Below are 16,869 nucleotides of genomic sequence, written 5' to 3'. Positions count from 1 at the left end.
TAATCGTCCTCACACAGCAACTGGAATCAAAATAAATAAATTTTAGAGAACAAGATAGAAGTTATTTTTTGTCCTGTGTGTGGAACACAAAGGACGTTATCCAGAGCCTTCTTATAAAGCACAAAGTTAAACTTCAACTGCCTTCGGTTTGCCAGTTGATGCCTTTCAGCATCCAGACTTGAAACTCGGAATCCAAGGCAGCATCAGTGCTGCAGGAGAGAAAACGGTAGAAGCTGGAGGCGCAGGGACTTGACGGTACCACCAGAGAGACCAAGCCTAGAACATCTGAAAGTCAGCAAAGCACAAGACTCCTGGTTCTCCCTTCACCACCTGAGGCTGGAGTGCCCAGAGCCTTTAAGCCTCTCCTAAGGAATACACATGTGGCTGGCCACGCCTAGGGACACCCTTTCACCAAGCCATTCAGCTCAGAGGATGGCAGGGAGAACCCCTGTACTCCTTGAACCTCCAAAGCACCAGGCAGTCAGCAGAGCCTTCTTATACAGACTACGGTTTAATTTCCAGAATGACTGAAAATCACAAAGTGCTTTTACATCAGGTACAAAATGCCTGCCACATCTCACTGGTGTCTAAGTCTCTAAAGAGTGAACGTAGAAAAGGCGTGTACTTCTATGAATATCACGTTCTCCATCCAGAAAAAAAGAAAATGGGATGAATAATATTTCCCACAGAGTGAGTGTCAATCAAGTGTGGTCCAGTACGGCACTACTGTAGACATCCAAAGCATACGCGATAGACATTTCAGAAACTCCCTACAACAGTTAGGTAACAGGAGTTACCATCAGCAAGGCCCAGGAATGCCGTCACAGCTACACTTCTCATTCTGTCTATAATTACATTGTCCCATTTGCCAATGGAATCAGCCACTGTATTCTGAAACAGGGATACTCTTTCCTGGAAAATCCTGGCTGCCACTAACCAGCTCTTGCTTTTGCAGAAACTGTGGTAGGGGCCCGAGCAAGCTAGACTTGGGGAGGTTGACCACGGCTGCTTTGTCTCCTAGAGAGAGATGTTCCTACAGGGTGGTCTGGCCTCTTTAAGAGGAAAAAAAAAAAAGCCCAGCAACACAAACCAACCAAAAATGCCAGGAATGTAAGCTCTGCCAACCAAGTAAATAAATAAAATGTAAAATACAAAATACTTTATAAGAACTGGACAAGACACATTGCTCAATCCAGTAAGATGGGAAAACTTTACTAACCCCCCCCCAACTCTGCAAATGTTCCCATTGTCCTTGGACTTGGGAGATTTCCTACTCTGGCAGGTTCAGTCACCCGAAGGAGTACACCAGCCTCTAGAACCTTGCAGACTGACAGTCAGGCCTCCAAACACTCTGCAAGTGAACTGCAAACCAGATTTGTTATCTAGAGCTCAGATTAAAGCCCCACCGGTGGGAGATTTCAGGCCAGGTCTTTTTCTGTCTTGTTCTTTCCTTCCCAAGTGGTAGATGTGGGAGACATATATAAACCAGCCATTAGATTCCCTACCAAACCTTCCAGGGTCCTTTGAATGTTCTACACCGTTCAAGGTTCCTATTGACTTGTTTCTTCGTTAAGTGCTCCACAGACCCCAGGACCTGGGCCAGCACTGAGTTAAGGTGTTCCACATATTCCGGTTTCATCTTTATCTGAGGATTATTAGTCTCGGTTCACACTCGCAGGAGCTAGAGCACAGGGAGATTAAGTGGTCTGCCCCCAAAGTCACACAGCCACTAACTGGGGATTCACACCCAGACAAACTGGCTCCACAGACCCTGTCTAAACCACTGGTCTATTTAGTCACTAACAGAGTGTGGCAACAAGGGATCTAGAAACACAGTCATAAGCAAAGCTGGCAGCCGGCAGCCCTCCCCTCTTCCTTCTTGCCTGTAGCAACACAAAGACCGTCTAAACTAAGAAAGGACCACGCTTCTCTGAGGACAATAATGGTCCCCAGGGGATGGACGTCCTCTATCAAAGTAAGATGGAAGTTGGGGCTGGTCCTTATAGCCTTATAAATGGGCAAAGAGCCAGTTTTCTGTGTGAAAACTGCTGTTCCTCCATGGCCAGTGTCTCCACCTCACTGGTGGTACAGGTGAAGTGGAATGAGAAGGAGAGCAATAATAAAGTAACATTTGCTCGCACACCCTGCCTTCATAGCCTCAGCCCTTACTCCGAAGCCTCCACACCAGGAAGGAACTAGGAACAAGTCAAGGCTGCATTTGGATTTAAATCTACAGCAGACCTGAGAGAAGTGTGTAATGAGACAGTATGCCCTACCTTACACTTGGGAGGGAAACCGAATGCCCGCGTCATTTTAGAGTATGTATTAATGTTGTCAAAAATGTCAGACCTCAAAATCAAACCAAAGTGCATAAAGGTTCTTGGTCAAGTCCTAACCACAGAGAGGCTAGCAAATATTTCAGGTGTCCTGTCTCCAATTTGGACCCTCAGACTTCCCACTTCACTTCTCTGATTCTAGGAATCTGGGGAGGGGGCAGAAAAGAAGTTCTGATTTGATTGCTGAGGTAACAGCATACCTGACACTATTTGTCTCTGCTTGTGAGAAACGAAGCAATACAAAGAAAAGCCATTATGATAAAGACCAAGGTCCCAGTAGTGGACTCGAACCCACGCCATGAATGGTTGAACTTTGACACAGGTGTCCTGTGTAATCTGATGGGCCAGGTAAAGCTCTACTTAACATCTACTTAATATCCTTCTTTCCGTTAGCCAAAGCTACCAAAGAAGTCCTGGCCAGGGCTTCTTCTATCTTCGCACCTGAAAATTGAAGTCTCCATTAAAACTTCTTTACTGAGCCTCCAAAGGTAACTTGCACTATTGCTCACTGTATGTATCTGACAAGTTAGAAACAGATTCAGCTTCTTTCAGCTTCTGGCTCCGTGCAGAATTTTGCCTAAGTGTCTTAACGTGTTGGTGCCTCTGGCTTCTCATCCGAGGTATAGGCATATTTACATAAATGCAGTACAGTCCAGAAAAAAAGTGCTTTAAAAAGTTATAATAATCAACAAATCATTGCTCTTTATTTTGTCTAAGAAAGCATCTCATTATATATATATATATATATATATATATATATATATATATATATATATATATATATATATATATATATATATATATATATATATATATATATATATATATATATATATATATATATATCATAGTGAATGGCAGAAGACTCTTAATTTCTTGGACCAAATGAAATTTTGTTGCTTTGTTGTGCTGAAGGTCAGCAGCTTGAAAACTTTTTCTTTTTTCGATTTTTTTTTTTTAATTTTGAGAAAAGCTTTTCACTATATTGCTCAAATCGGTCTTAAACACACTATGTAGGCCCCAGGGTCATTTCCATCTTACATTCCTTGAACACTTTTTTTTTTAATCAAAAAAAAAAAAAGAAGAAGAAGAAGAAAAGGCCACTGTAAAGGTACTTCATATAATGACAACGGACTGCAGCACCAGGCCTGCCTAGCTCTATTTGCCTGCTGGGGCAGCTCAATGAAGTTACTCACCCACAGTTTATTTTTTATCAATAACTGAAGTAATAGAATCAAATGCTTTGGAATCTCATAGATTTAATATTAAATTACCAAAACACATGCTTCATCTCTTTGCTATGATCTAAAACATGTGCAGCCAGGGGCTCTCATTCACTGGCAGCATGAAAGGCCCACTGTAGGTATGTGAACTGACATAATACACATGATGTTTGCCAGACACCCAAATCTGTCTCTTCCCCATAAACACACATAGCACATAGAAACAAGCCATTCTTAAGGAAAGGGCCTATTAGCTGAGTTTATATCTTCTCTGTGAACTATCCCTTTGCTTCTGCTATATATGGTTTCAATCAATGGTAACACAGAGAACTCCCGACTCCATCGAACACCCAAAACCCACTTTCATAGCAACATTTCTATATGTAGCTCTGAGTGCCTGAGAAGTCTCCACAGCTCTAGGAGAGACCCCCAGCTCAACCTGGCTCTGAATGTCATCACACTGTGACAAACCCAGTGTTTGTACAGAGCAATCCGGCACTGACTGTCAGGAGCAGCGTCTCCAGAAAGGATGGTGCCCAAATGTCTTCATTAACATTTTGAAACACATCAGAATGTCAAAACGTCATCTTGGCTTGTATTGAAAGTCTAAAGAACAAGTTAAATATACAGTTATTTACGGCAGAGGCAGAGATCAGGGACAGCAGTTAAAGTTACAGATAATCAGACCCAATAGATGTGTGTGTTTTGACACCTGATTGTTTTCCAAAATGCATCATCTTCTCCCTTTATCTTTCTAGATCCTTTCACCTCCAAAGTCACTTTTCTCTGAGTTCAGCTTCCTATTCTAAAAGTAGGCACTTTGCACTCTGCTAGCTTCAGGAATCCCCAAGAGTTGACTCCATCTGTTGAACACTAAAATTTCCTTCTAAGACAGTATTCGATGTCTCTACTCTCCCTCTCTTCTTCAAATCCTTTAAGCCTGCTAAATTAAACCATGAGCCAAAGACACTAAGTTACATCTGGTCTTGGGATGCTTTCCTTCTTCAAGGACCTTTGGTAAGGGAGGCCAAAAGATGGCAGAATAGAAAGGCAGTAGAGTTAGTTACTACCCTGACCAGGAAGGAATCAGACTTTCCCAAAGTTAAACAGATTCTGTTCGTTTCTCCTCCCACTACCTCCCCCTCAACCTAGAAAAGAGGAGTGAGGCTCTAAGGGACTTATGACAGGAGCGCTCAGGATGCAATTGCTCGAAGGCCAGGCAGCTAGCCAGACACCCTTTCAGCACTTCACAAGAACCTCCCATCAAGCTCCAATACTGGGGAGACACAGTTGGGACAGGGTAGGGGTGACCTGAGAGGCAGTGTCAGGCCCCTTGCTAACATTAAGGAATATTACCAGAAGGTTCTCGCTTATGTGGGAAAATTGAAACAGTGGAATTAGGGCGCTGGAAATCCTATAAGCGTTTTCCCATTAGTCACAAAACACACAGCTGTGAAAATAAATACACCCAGCCCCCCCCCAAAAAAAAAGCCAAGGGTCTTGGGCCACCAACAGTCCTCCTGATTTCAGCATCCCGTGCTCCTGAGGGAGCAGCGCAGCCCAGAGGGGACCCGGAGCTGGGGTGGGGGCCTCACTGTCGCCACTCACCCGGGGAAGGGTAAAGCTCGAGATCCACTTTTTCTGTCTTGATGATGGTGAGAGTCGGCTTGAGATCGACGGCCGCCTTCATGGTGCCCGGAGTTGAGGGGGCCGGCGGGATGAGAGCAAGTTTGCTGTAACTGTTGTTTTGCTTTTTAATGGGGATTTTTGAACCCAGTGGAAGGGGACAGAGCGCAACCCTAAAATCTCAAATTCCCGCTGACCGCCCCGCGGGAAGGTGCGCGCCCAGCCAGTCTGCGCGAAGTTGGCACTTGGCGGAGCAGAGAGCGCGCTTAGGTCCCAGCCTCGCCCGCGCCTCGCCCGCCCGCTCGCTCCTCTGTCCCGGGCGCTCGCTCCCTCCTCCGTCCCGGGCGCTCGCTCCCTTGCTCGCTCGCACGGCTGGCCGGCGCTGGCGCAGTGCAGCTCGCCTCCGCTTTAGGGCGTTCCTCACCGATCCCAGGCCCAGGGTCCCAGCCGCTGCCCTGCCTACTCGGCGAGGCGGCGAGGGCGGGGCGGAGGGGCGGGGCTTAGCATCTGCAGCCAATCACCGTCCGTCTCCCAAAAGCGAAAGGAAGGGCGGGCGAGCCTGGCCCGGCGGCGCTGCTCCAGCTATTCGGCGCGCGCGGGGCGAGGGCCTCAGCCCACCGCTGCTAAGAAAGGCTGGCGAGCCTGTCCCTGGCGTGCCGGGGCGACAGTCTCGGGAAAGTCCGTCTGATTCTGCACGCATTCTTGAAGGCTTGGTCACCCACTGCGGCCTCGCTCCAGTAGCAGCATAGTTTTCCAAGTGCGTGTACATCATTCATTCACAAAGCTTGACACACAGGACGTGAGGCGTGGGTGCGCAACGAGGGGCGCGTGCGGGGGATTCCACAGCGGGGGTCCTGCGAGGGTTCCTGCCTAGACCTGACTCAGAATCCCACCCGTGGAATGGTTGGGCAAGGCAAGGGCAGCATTGATAAACAGAAACCTCAATCAACTTCACTAGCTCAGAACCAAACCTATTGGAGACCCCCAAAACAAAAGTCCCAACGCTCCTGGATTAGCCAGGGAGTCCAGAACCTGTAACTGAGTTTCTAATTATTCTGTCCCTCTAATTGTGTCACCATTGGCCAACGCTTTGTCAGACACTGCTCTATTAGGGGAAAAAAAAAACAGCATCTTTTCCTACATCACCACACCCACCAACACTCTGGTATGAATCTCTGGGGTTCATCACAGTGCATGTCCTTGTCATATTTGAGGACTCCCAACATGCCAGATAACAAGATGAGTGAGGTAATCCATAATTTGCCACTGATAGATACCCATTATACATCGAGAGAGTTGGTATAAATTAACAAATCACCCAAGGACATGGAAGTATATGTGTAACCGGAGCAAGGCACTGACGTCCACCTTTGAGTAAAAGACAACATAATAAATCTTCCTGAGCAACCTCAGGGAAAGCTATTCTTAGTACTGTTTCCTGATTTCTAAGCATGTGCTGAACTGCTATCACTTGCCTGCAACTGTAACCTCTGCTCCAGTAGACTTATTCACACCTGCTAGCTTTTATCTAAGCATGCTTTCTCCCTTCAAGCTTTAGCAGAGTACAGGATTCCCAAAGCAAATCCGAAGGGTGGAGTGGGGGCAGCAATGGAGTGTCGATCTCTGGGTCTTGGTCAAATTTCCAGTCTCCACCCTTCTTGGGTGACCAGAGGAAAATATGTGTATGTGATAATCCTCAAATATTTTTTTTTTTTGGAAAGAACAAAGACCGTGCTGTGTTTCTGCAAGGTATGAGAAAACAATGCTGGCCTCCAAATGACAAGAACAGACACTTCCAAGCCTGGGAAACGCTTAGGGAACCCGCTGATGAATGAATTGTACGTTCACACGCCCAAATAAGCAGCAAGGCAGAATCTTGGACTGGGCCCTCCTTATTATGACGTCTGCAGAACTGGACAAACTAACAGTTTATTTGGGGAATTTTCATTTTGACGTGGCAGTCTTATGAAAAGTCTGGAGAATTTCTACTTTATTTGCAAAAGCAGTTTCCTCAGAATCTCTCCTTCCTCATGCCCTCCCTGAGGCCTCTTCCTCCAGTAAACTCCCGTTCAGTTACTATTCAACACTACTATTGACATGCAAGCATGTGCAACACTAAAGGAAGCCTCCCACAATCCAGCTGGGAGCATTTTCTACCCTGGCAACAATGAGTCAACATGGTCCTTGTAATGCTTCCACAATGACCATCAGTGTGCTGGTCGTCCTGTTCCTAACTGTGCCGTGAAGTGAAGAGGCTCAAGATGTGCTAGTGTCCATCCCAATCAGATGGTGTGATGGGGCCGATTCTGATGGCAAATGTTCGATACATCTGAAGTCCCACGTGTACAACAGGATCTGGTTGGAACTTACTGTAGGGTGAGAAGCACTGACAGGGATCCAGTTAAGATATTTATACATTTTGAGGACACCGATCATCCAATCGGGACTGTTGATCACTTAATTAATGTTCGACACATGGAATTTGCATTCTCTTTATAACACAAGTAGATTTCCCCAAACATTCTTGCAGAGTTTAAAAACTGGTGCTACATTTTACCTTCCAAAAAAAAAAAAAAATCATACAATTTGCCCCAAGCCTAGGACATTACAGACTTTCAATAAATATTTCCCGAGTGAAGCACCATCAGTTTACTGGTTGCTCTGGGCCTCTTCTTGTATACTGCCTGTAGTGAACATGACTGTAACTCTGCAGTGAGAGCTGCCCTTTGTTCCTTATGGTGAAATAGAACTCCTATCCACACCACTTCCTTCCATATGTGGTTCACCTTGCCTGCCAGCCAGAAAGTTTTGCCTTCAACATACCTGAGCACACTATTTCAAGACTGATGGGTTTTAAGGCACTTGGTGGTGGGGGCAAGGGGAGAAAGTTGGCTTTCTACTGGGAGAAGACAGATGTGTATCTTGAAAAGTCCTTAGACTCTAGCTACTTAAATCTGATCAACGGTTGGGAAACCTTGGAGAGTATGGATCTCAGGTCCCAAAAGGCACGAATGGCATCAAAGCAAGAGTCACCTTTATACAGGGATTTCCTCACCACCAGGAACACATTACAAAAAATAATAATCTCCCTTTGTTCCTCCCTCCGTCCTGCTCCAATCTCATGAAGTATATAAAAATACCCTCGATTTCAAAGAATCTTGGAAGACATAAACTTCTTCTCCAGAAGTGTGCTAGAATTCAAACTGCATTTTGAACCTTTAAAAATATGCCTCATTGACAGTAGGCACAAAAACATTCAGACCACTAATGACTGATGCCAAGCAAGCTCATGACTCATAGATGTTGACTTACTGGTATAAATGTAAGATAAAAAAAAAAAAAAAAAGAACACCTCTCAGTTAACAACCTGTCTAAGCTGCACTTGTGGTCCCCTTTCAGTCTGAGAAAAAAAAATACTGTCCCTATCATACTCTGAAAAACACTTCAAAAACTGAACTCTGTCTGTACCAAGAAGTTTCTATTTGTTAAGTTTAGTGCAAAGCACGAAGGTAAGAAAAATACCCAGGACCTCGATATCACCAAGCAGCAATAAAATGGAAAATTGGACATAGCAGGGGGGGGGATTAAAGTAACTATTAATTAAAATGTAATTCCAAAGGGCCTTAGGGTCAGTTTAGGAGTTGAACCAGGGAATCTGAAGGTGCTGTTGATGACTGAAGGCTGGCTCTGTGACCTCACCAAAGCTATTTAACCTTTTTTGGTGTCACAACCTCATCTCTGCTTCAGGGGCTAAAACCACCCCCTGGATCTTCCTAACATGTAATACCAACTCATTAGCTATTGTTTGAGGAGAACAATACACAATGGACCATAAGAGAGCTGCAATCGGGGAGAAAGAGAGGAAACTGGGGAGGAGTTGAGGGTCTATGCTGCCCATAAAACTCTGTAATAATAGAGATAGTGAGGCGTATGGGTTCAGAAGTATGAATTGTTTTTTTTTAACTTAACTAACTTAATCTGCTAGTAAATCACTTAACCCTGAAACTCAGGGTCCCTGTGTTTGATGCAGGGAAAATAAAAGCACCCATGTTTTAAGATTATCGGCATGAGGCAATGTATGCAAAGCTTTGTCCGAAAACAGCAAAAGATCATTATTGTCTTTAGGATCCAGAATCCAGGAGAATATTGGAGAGATCACTTTAAGGCTTTCTTTCTAATCTCTGTGGAACAGATTAGATCCACAGTTAACTGAATTAACACCTAGGAGAGTTCAGACTACTCTCATGCTGAATTTTAAAACCCAACACCCTTCCATGGTTCTTGAATAGAGAACTAACCAGCGAGAGCCTTGACTGAGAAATTCCAGCACTGACTGAGGAAGAAAACCTATGTGTTTGTATTTGTCCTGAAAGTGAGAGAAAGGGTATTGTTCTAGATCATACTGGAGACAAAAAACTCAGACCCTCATCTCTACATGGTTCAGTGAGATGGAAGTCTGGTAGTGGCTTCCATGTATAGCCCGTCTAGTTACCAGAAGAGAATATTAAGCTTATCCCTGGCACACATAGGTCAATCCCACCTGAATCTGAACAGGTAGGTGAATGGGAAGCTTTCAGCAAGATTCTGTGCTGTCCTGGGCAAGTACACTGCAGACTAACCACCCTCGTTCCCTGTGGGAGACAGCTTGGCATGGGCTATAAGGAGAAAGGGGGTCTGGCTTGGCTCCATAGCTGTCTGCAGTTTCTTAGGCTATAATTATGAGCCATTCAACTGCATCTGCAGCCCCAACAATGTGGGATGGATTGGCCTAATCCACAGACCAAGCGACATTTTCAAACCCATCAGTTTAGACATCACGTATTCTTCTCACAGCAAATCAGACTTGGCACAGACAGAAAACGGAGAGGAGCTGCCAATCAAAACTGCAGAGTTCGGGAGCCTTCTTCACACCCAGGGTCAGCTCATTTTCTTAATCTCACTGAACATCTTTTCGTGCCTGTCATTGTTTTCTGGGCTAGGGGAATGTAGAATGTGGACTGTCCTGTAAGGCTGTGGGGATCCTATCATTTGGATCTCAATTTAAGTCCGCTACACTGGATTCATGGATGGAGGAAGGAGGGCATTGGCGCAGATGACAGGAGAACCATGTTCTTGAACAACCATGCAGCAGAAGCCCCTAACAACAAGCTTTTACCCCATGGCACAGGATTCTATGCTATCACTAGGGTTCCAGGTAGCTTCATCCTGCCAGATCTTACCCAGATTTTTATTTTTTATTTTTTTGGTTATAAAGACAATTCCAAACTTCAAAAAGGATTTTCCTGTGGGTATGGCTTGAATTTTACACTCAAATAATTTATCTGTGAAGTCTTTTCCACCCTCCCCATGACCACTCACCATCATTTTTAAGTGCCAAGTCAGTCCACCCACAAGACGTGCCCCACTCTGGAGATGAAGAAGCAGAGATGAAGTGGTGGGTTTCTTTATCCATTCTGTTTGGGGAGTTGGAAGTCAAGCAGATAGTTGTAGAAGGAGCAGCCCTGACAGAAGAGGGGAGATGCTAAAGGAATAACAGGGGCCGTCTCGGGAAACAAGGGAGAGCATGAAAGATTCAAAGGGGCAGCAGTGTCACCAGTCACCATGGCTTTATGTCCTAGCTTTTCTGAGTCTTGAGTTCCCAAGAATCCAGGATGAAATTAGCACCTGCTAATGAACCCAGGACTGGAAGCCAACAGCCAAGGAACTAGGAGAGGGAGCTCTGAGAGAGAGCCTAGTGCTGAAAGAGCCACAAAGGACTCGGGGTAGAATCTTAGGGGTCAGGGAGACCTTAGGAGGTCACAGACCATGGCAGGGCAGGACACACTGGAATGTACAGGGTATTTCTCAGGGATTCTCTCCTCACATGGAAACTAGCTGTCTGGAAGAATCTCCTCCTTAGGAACTTTGTTTCCCCTACAAGACAACGCTTTTCTGTTCTGCAGCCTGGGTGCCTACATGGCATGTGCTGAAATATGCATGTCTGTCTCTTTCATTTTCATTATACCCATTGTCATGGAGCTGAATACAGCCAGAGCTCGCTCAGTAAATAATTATATTTCATTAATAATCAGGTAACTTCCTGACATCTCAAATATGGATCCTTAGAGAAAAAAAAATAGCAGAAAAGCTCAATTATTAGCTTTCTTTTGCCTAAAAGTCAGGCAAGGCTGCCCAAAATTTACATTAAAGAACTAAACAGCTCTTTTTTAACCAAAAACATCCTTTTGACATTTAATTCTAGTTAGTTCAGCTTGCTCTGCTTCTCCGCCCATCCACGGGACACTTAAAATGCCAGCAGGGTCACTCTATTCTCTTGATTTCTTTCCGTCCCTGTTGTCACACATATGGTTGATTGTGCAGAGTGGCCTTTGGCTCACCATACGTCAAGCTAGGTGTTTTCTTGCCAGTCTGAACATTCCACACAGTATGCTGCTTAGGTCAAACTCCGCTCAGAATCCATCTTGTGACTCTCTCAAACTGAATCTTCATTTCACGGACCACTGTAAAGACCAGCAGTACAATGTGTGTGTGTGTGTGTGTGTGTGTGTGTGTGTGTGTGTGTGTGTGTGTGTATACATCTTTCAAGGTAAAGAAAATACATGCAATGGCTTCAAGTTTTCATTTCTTTAGGAAAAGTAGGAAGGCACAGCCCACAGGGAGGCCTGCATTTTCATACATCTCCATCTGCTGACATCTGAAAAGGTATCCCGACACAGAGGAATGAAGGCGTGGATAGGATAATGCTCCGGGTGTGAAGCAGGGTGGGAAGGGGAAGGGCACGGAAAGCCACTGAGCTGCCAGTGCCTGAAAGCACACAGGGACATGGAAAGGTGGCTGGCCTCTCTCTTGGAGATAGAATCATACTCTCTGCATCTATTTGTATCTGTGAGTAGATAATCAAGATGTAGCAACAGAAAATTTGGCTAATTTTCAACCATGGAAACCAAAAAATCCACGGGTCCTAACGGGAATTGTGGACAAACACACGTTAGTTTGCATTTCTTTTCCCAGTACCAAAAAGCAAGAAAAACTCAAATGAGTCATACTGGGAACTTGGTCCTAACCAGTAAACACATTTTGAGTACATTCCTACAGTTATCCACAGATATCTCGCTTACACTAAGCGCCTTTCCTTGAGTCCCATGACATTTTCATAATGAATTCACAGGAATTCCAGCCTTATCATAATTAACACTAATAACAAAGGAACTAGAACACATGAACCACTTCAAATCTAGATGGTGTTTGTGTGTGTGTGTGTGTGTGTGTGTCTAGAATCTGAGTTCCATGAATATGTAGAGCCATAAATCTTGAAAAGCAACTTTAGGTGTTCAGTGTGTTAGTGTATCAGAATAATTACTCATATTGTTTTTTTTTTTTAATTTCCCAAGTACCTCCCAATATGGCACCCCTGTAAAACTGACAGATGAAAACCAGCCTCAAAAGGCAATATGTCAGCTTTGCTCGTATCACAGTTCACGCTGGATGCTATGTCATGATGCTCAAAGAGACAGAGATGTGAAGTCTAGCTTAATCTTCGGAGAACCAGCTGTGCTTCCTCCACACCAAGCCTCAGCCTCAAGATGGAATCAGAATGAAGTGGAAAACACAGCCATTGATGTACAGCTCTGCTCAGCCCTCAGGATTGGCTCCCACACACTGAACCTCCTTTTTCCTTGGAGAGAGTGAAGAGGAGAGAAGCAAAGCTCACACATATGGCATGCAAGGAGGCCTTGCCCTCTAGCATGTCAAGCTTGTGAAGTCACACGTGTTCAAGAGCTCTGGGCTTAGGGTGATAACTCCAGAGAGGAGAGGTAGAGAAGAAAGAAGAAACCATCCAGAAGTTTCTTCCTCATGGAAATGCTTTTCATCAGGGATCTGAAACACATGTTTTCCCAGATTGGGAAACCAGCCTGGAAGAGTTCTTCACAAAGGGGCCTTGGGTGGGAAGCACCCCAAGGGACCCATTGGGAGAGGGAGGAGCACAGCTGGGTGGGGAGCTGGCAGCTGACTGGTAGGAAAGAACAAAAGGCAGCCAGCTCTCATGTGGCAGTCCCAGGAGAGAATCCTTTCCAGGAATTCTAAATAATGTGATATATATATGTATATATATATATATATATATATATATATATACACACACACACACACACACATATATATTTACACACACATACATGTATACACACACACACACACACACACACACACACATATATATATATATATATATATATATATATATATATATATATATANAGAGAGAGAGAGAGAGAGAATGGAGACATTTCTTATTTCTTTCAGGGAAGTCCACAGTACTGAGAGAGATCAGAAGGCCGGCAACCACTATCCACTATTCCCCTTCGGAAAGGACCCAGCACTCACGTAGATGCCTAAACCTTAGTGCTAATAATGCTTTCTCCCTTGGAGAACTTTTTAAAATTGAACTTAACTGAGTTATAGAGGTAAGGACACAATTTCAAAAGATGCCCTGGGTTTCAAACACTCAGAACACTCCTAGCCTTTTGTCAAGCACGGCTCTCAGGCTTTGGTGTCCTCACTGCGCGGAACATACCATTAACCTCGCAACCACCCAGGGGACAAAGAGGTGGAGTAGCAAGCGACAAGCATGAGCCGTGTCTAGACTAGAGCTGGACTGTGACTTTTGCCTCTTCTGACTACTTCTGGCCTCCAAAAGCTTCAATGTCTTCATCTATCAATGGAGACAAGAAAAGCACCCAATTCAGAGTTGAGTAGAGTACAAACTGTGTCCGGAGCATTATTCAGAATGTGTCTGACAGAATGAGGATCCAATAACTCTCAGCTGTTGTTATCACCTTTAAAACTTGGAATTGGACTAGAGTGGTAACATAAATCTGCAATCCTGGTACGTGGGAGGTAGAGTCTGGAGAATTGGGGCCCGAGTGCGGGACTCCCTGGTGTCATCTTCGGTGTAAAGGTTAATGTTAATTGTCAGTTTGACATAATTTAGAATCACCTGGGGAATAGACCTCTGGGTATACCTCTAAGAAATTATCTTGAGTTCTGTTGATTGGGGTGGAAGATCCACCCACTATGGGTGGTGTCATTCCCTGACTGGGCTCTTGGACTGCGTGGGTGGGGGAGCTGAGCGGCCACGAGCAGTCTTCACGCCCTGCTCCCTGACAGCAGGTGTCCGTTTGGCTGATTCAATTTCCGGTTGCCTTGACTTGCCCATCATGACAGACAGTACCTTGAACTGGGAGAAAACGTAAACTTTACGTTGCCTTTAACACACAAACAGGAAAAGAAACGAAGACCCTTGGTTACTTGGCAAGTTTGAAGACTGCTTGGGATGCACGAGGCGCTGTCTCGCCCCATCCAGCTCCATCCACACCACAATTGTGACTTGTGATTTGGTGAGCACAAACTTTTCAAGAACGTTAATCCAAACCACTGAACGCTGTTTTCGTCACACACAGACTAGACCCTGGTGTCCCGCTTGGTGTGTGCCTTTTTACCAACAGACACAGGGAATAAAGATAATGTTAAGCAAATAAATTGCACAAATCCTTGATACCGTACCCTTGTAGATAAAATGACAATAGTTTCCTTTCTGGAAATGTGAGGCATGGCTGAGGAACTAGATCACACGCTCGTAGGTGTACTACCAATTAACAGTAAAGACGTCTTCATACCTTCCGGGCTCCTTCCAAAACCCGGTCCCCTTCTCTTAGGTGGAAGATGTGATAGCCATGCAGTAATTTTGTACAACTTGGAGAAAATCATATCTTCTTAGAGCAGCTGGCCACAGCATTTATTCAAATTCCTGTTAGTGCAGGAATGTATCCAAACTCATCTATAACCCAGGACAGTGACAGAATTACAGATATATGTAGCACCCATAAAAGCCTAGATTGGCCAGCTGGATATAAGATGGCATTTTCCGTGCTGGGGATGGCCACCTGTGTGGGCAGGTTGCCCCCAAAGGATCCCAGGAAAGACTACCACATTCTCTCTACTCTTTGGGCTGCTATTGTGAACTATTACTGCTCCAAGTCACCCCCGCCCCCAGCAACACACATTTTCTATTTAGGGGGCTTCAGCTACATGATTTGCATTCTGGCTCTACCATGGTCTGGTGCCTTGCCAACATAGCTGGCAGTATGGGACTCACACCATCACCCCATTTGCCTACTCCATCTTGGCAAGACCAGGGTCTTATTGTTGGGAAAGCAGAGTTAATTGGTATTTCTAGGGGTGTTTGGTTAACTCACCCCCACCTTAGTTCCAAGTTGGTAAAAGTGTAACTTTGCCCTTTCCAAAAGCTACAGCAAATGAATGATGGGGAAATACTCCACAAGGCACACGGCTGGGTCGGTTCTCTGGCTTGCCTTTTCTTTCCCCTCTTTTTCTTTCCAGTGACTTTAGGGAAGTTTGGGCACTGATCCTGCACACACAATACACTTCTTGTTCTGCTTTTCACTGCAGAGCAGCCGTGAATAGCTCTGTCTAAAATTATAAGTAGGGGCAGCCCCGGGCTGCAAGAGATCAGAGCTCTCATGCTGGGCTTCAACAAAGACCCTGCTCTTTCCCAACAATTAGCCAGGCAAAAAAGGACATCTATCTCCCTCCATTAAACCCACCACGTGCCTTCAAGTCAGCCCATTGTAAAGCTAATTAAATAACACGCCTCTCTCCCCATGCAGGTCTCCTGATTAGCTTCTCTCAGCCAGAAACTTCTGCAAAGAGCCTAGAGATACACAATCCAATCTTCTAATTCTCAGAAGCCCCACCCCCCTCCACATCACCAATTAGCCACAGCCCTTGAAAAGCCACCTTTATCAATACCGAGGAATCCATTCATGTTCCCTCAATCATTTCCCTCACAGCTCACTCCAGTCACTCCCAGCTCAACAACATAGACCAATCTGACATTCTTTTGAAAATAACTTATTCAGGAAGGCAGAAGTTTCTAGCACAGTATGGTCTATGGGGCACATCAACCCACATCTCAGCCAGTGGAGTGAAGCATTTGGTGAAAAACTCTGACAGGTCCAAAGACAGATGCAATCAAGGAATCTTGGGTAGCTGTCCCCTTTGTACAGGGAGGCCTTGGTCCTATGTAAAAGGCAAGCACAGCCTTCTGGAAAAGGCAGTACTTACGCAGAAGAGCTGGGATATAAAGAAATGTTGCCACCAGCTCTTGTTAAGCATCATGTAGAAACAGATGCAGCACTCTAAGATTCTCTACTAGCAGGCAGCTAAGATCCACGTGGAGGCTCCAATGTGGTCCCATTTTCCCTTCAATCGCATTTCTCCCTTTTTCTCACAGAAGGCCCTTGCTCTCTCGCTAGCAACCCCGAATATTTTGGAATCTAGGATTATATGCGTTTATGCCCTTTTACAAGTCCTAGTGTAGCTTCCCCACTGTGATGACAAGATTGAGCAGCAAACATTTCTTTCCAGATATGATTTCTAAGGTCTTCCTTGCTGAAATCAGTTGCTTCCTGTGGAGGGCTCTGAAGGCAAGCAGCCTTCAAGTGGGGGCTTCTGATGGAACAACTGTTAGATTGCTGAAGATAATTCATGGATGGATGGATGGATGGATGGATGGATGGATGGATGGATAGATGGTGGGTGGGTAGATGGATGGGTGGATGGATGGATGGATGGATGGATGGATATATGAATAGATAGATGGG

General features: G+C 45.0%; 1 protein-coding gene across 2 annotated transcripts in view; it reads right to left on the bottom strand.

Annotated features, from left to right (window-relative positions):
- Positions 1 to 16,869, bottom strand: part of Ets1 (ETS proto-oncogene 1, transcription factor) — a 120,995-nt gene that overhangs the window by 55,459 nt on the left and 48,667 nt on the right. Inside the window, exon 1 of one of the 2 annotated variants that reach the window (XM_021172498.2) lies at positions 5,168 to 5,612. The exons of the other annotated variant lie outside the window; for it this stretch is intronic. Within the exon in view, the coding sequence (XP_021028157.1) occupies positions 5,168 to 5,249 (82 nt within the window). The 5' untranslated portion in view covers positions 5,250 to 5,612. Of the gene's footprint in view, positions 1 to 5,167; positions 5,613 to 16,869 lie in introns of those variants that run through there. 2 annotated transcript variants of the gene reach the window in all.

The sequence above is a fragment of the Mus caroli genome, chromosome 9 (genome assembly GCF_900094665.2).
Source record: "Mus caroli chromosome 9, CAROLI_EIJ_v1.1, whole genome shotgun sequence".
In the NCBI taxonomy this organism is placed as follows: domain Eukaryota; kingdom Metazoa; phylum Chordata; class Mammalia; order Rodentia; family Muridae; genus Mus; species Mus caroli.
This window is presented reverse-complemented; position numbering and strand designations above follow the sequence as displayed.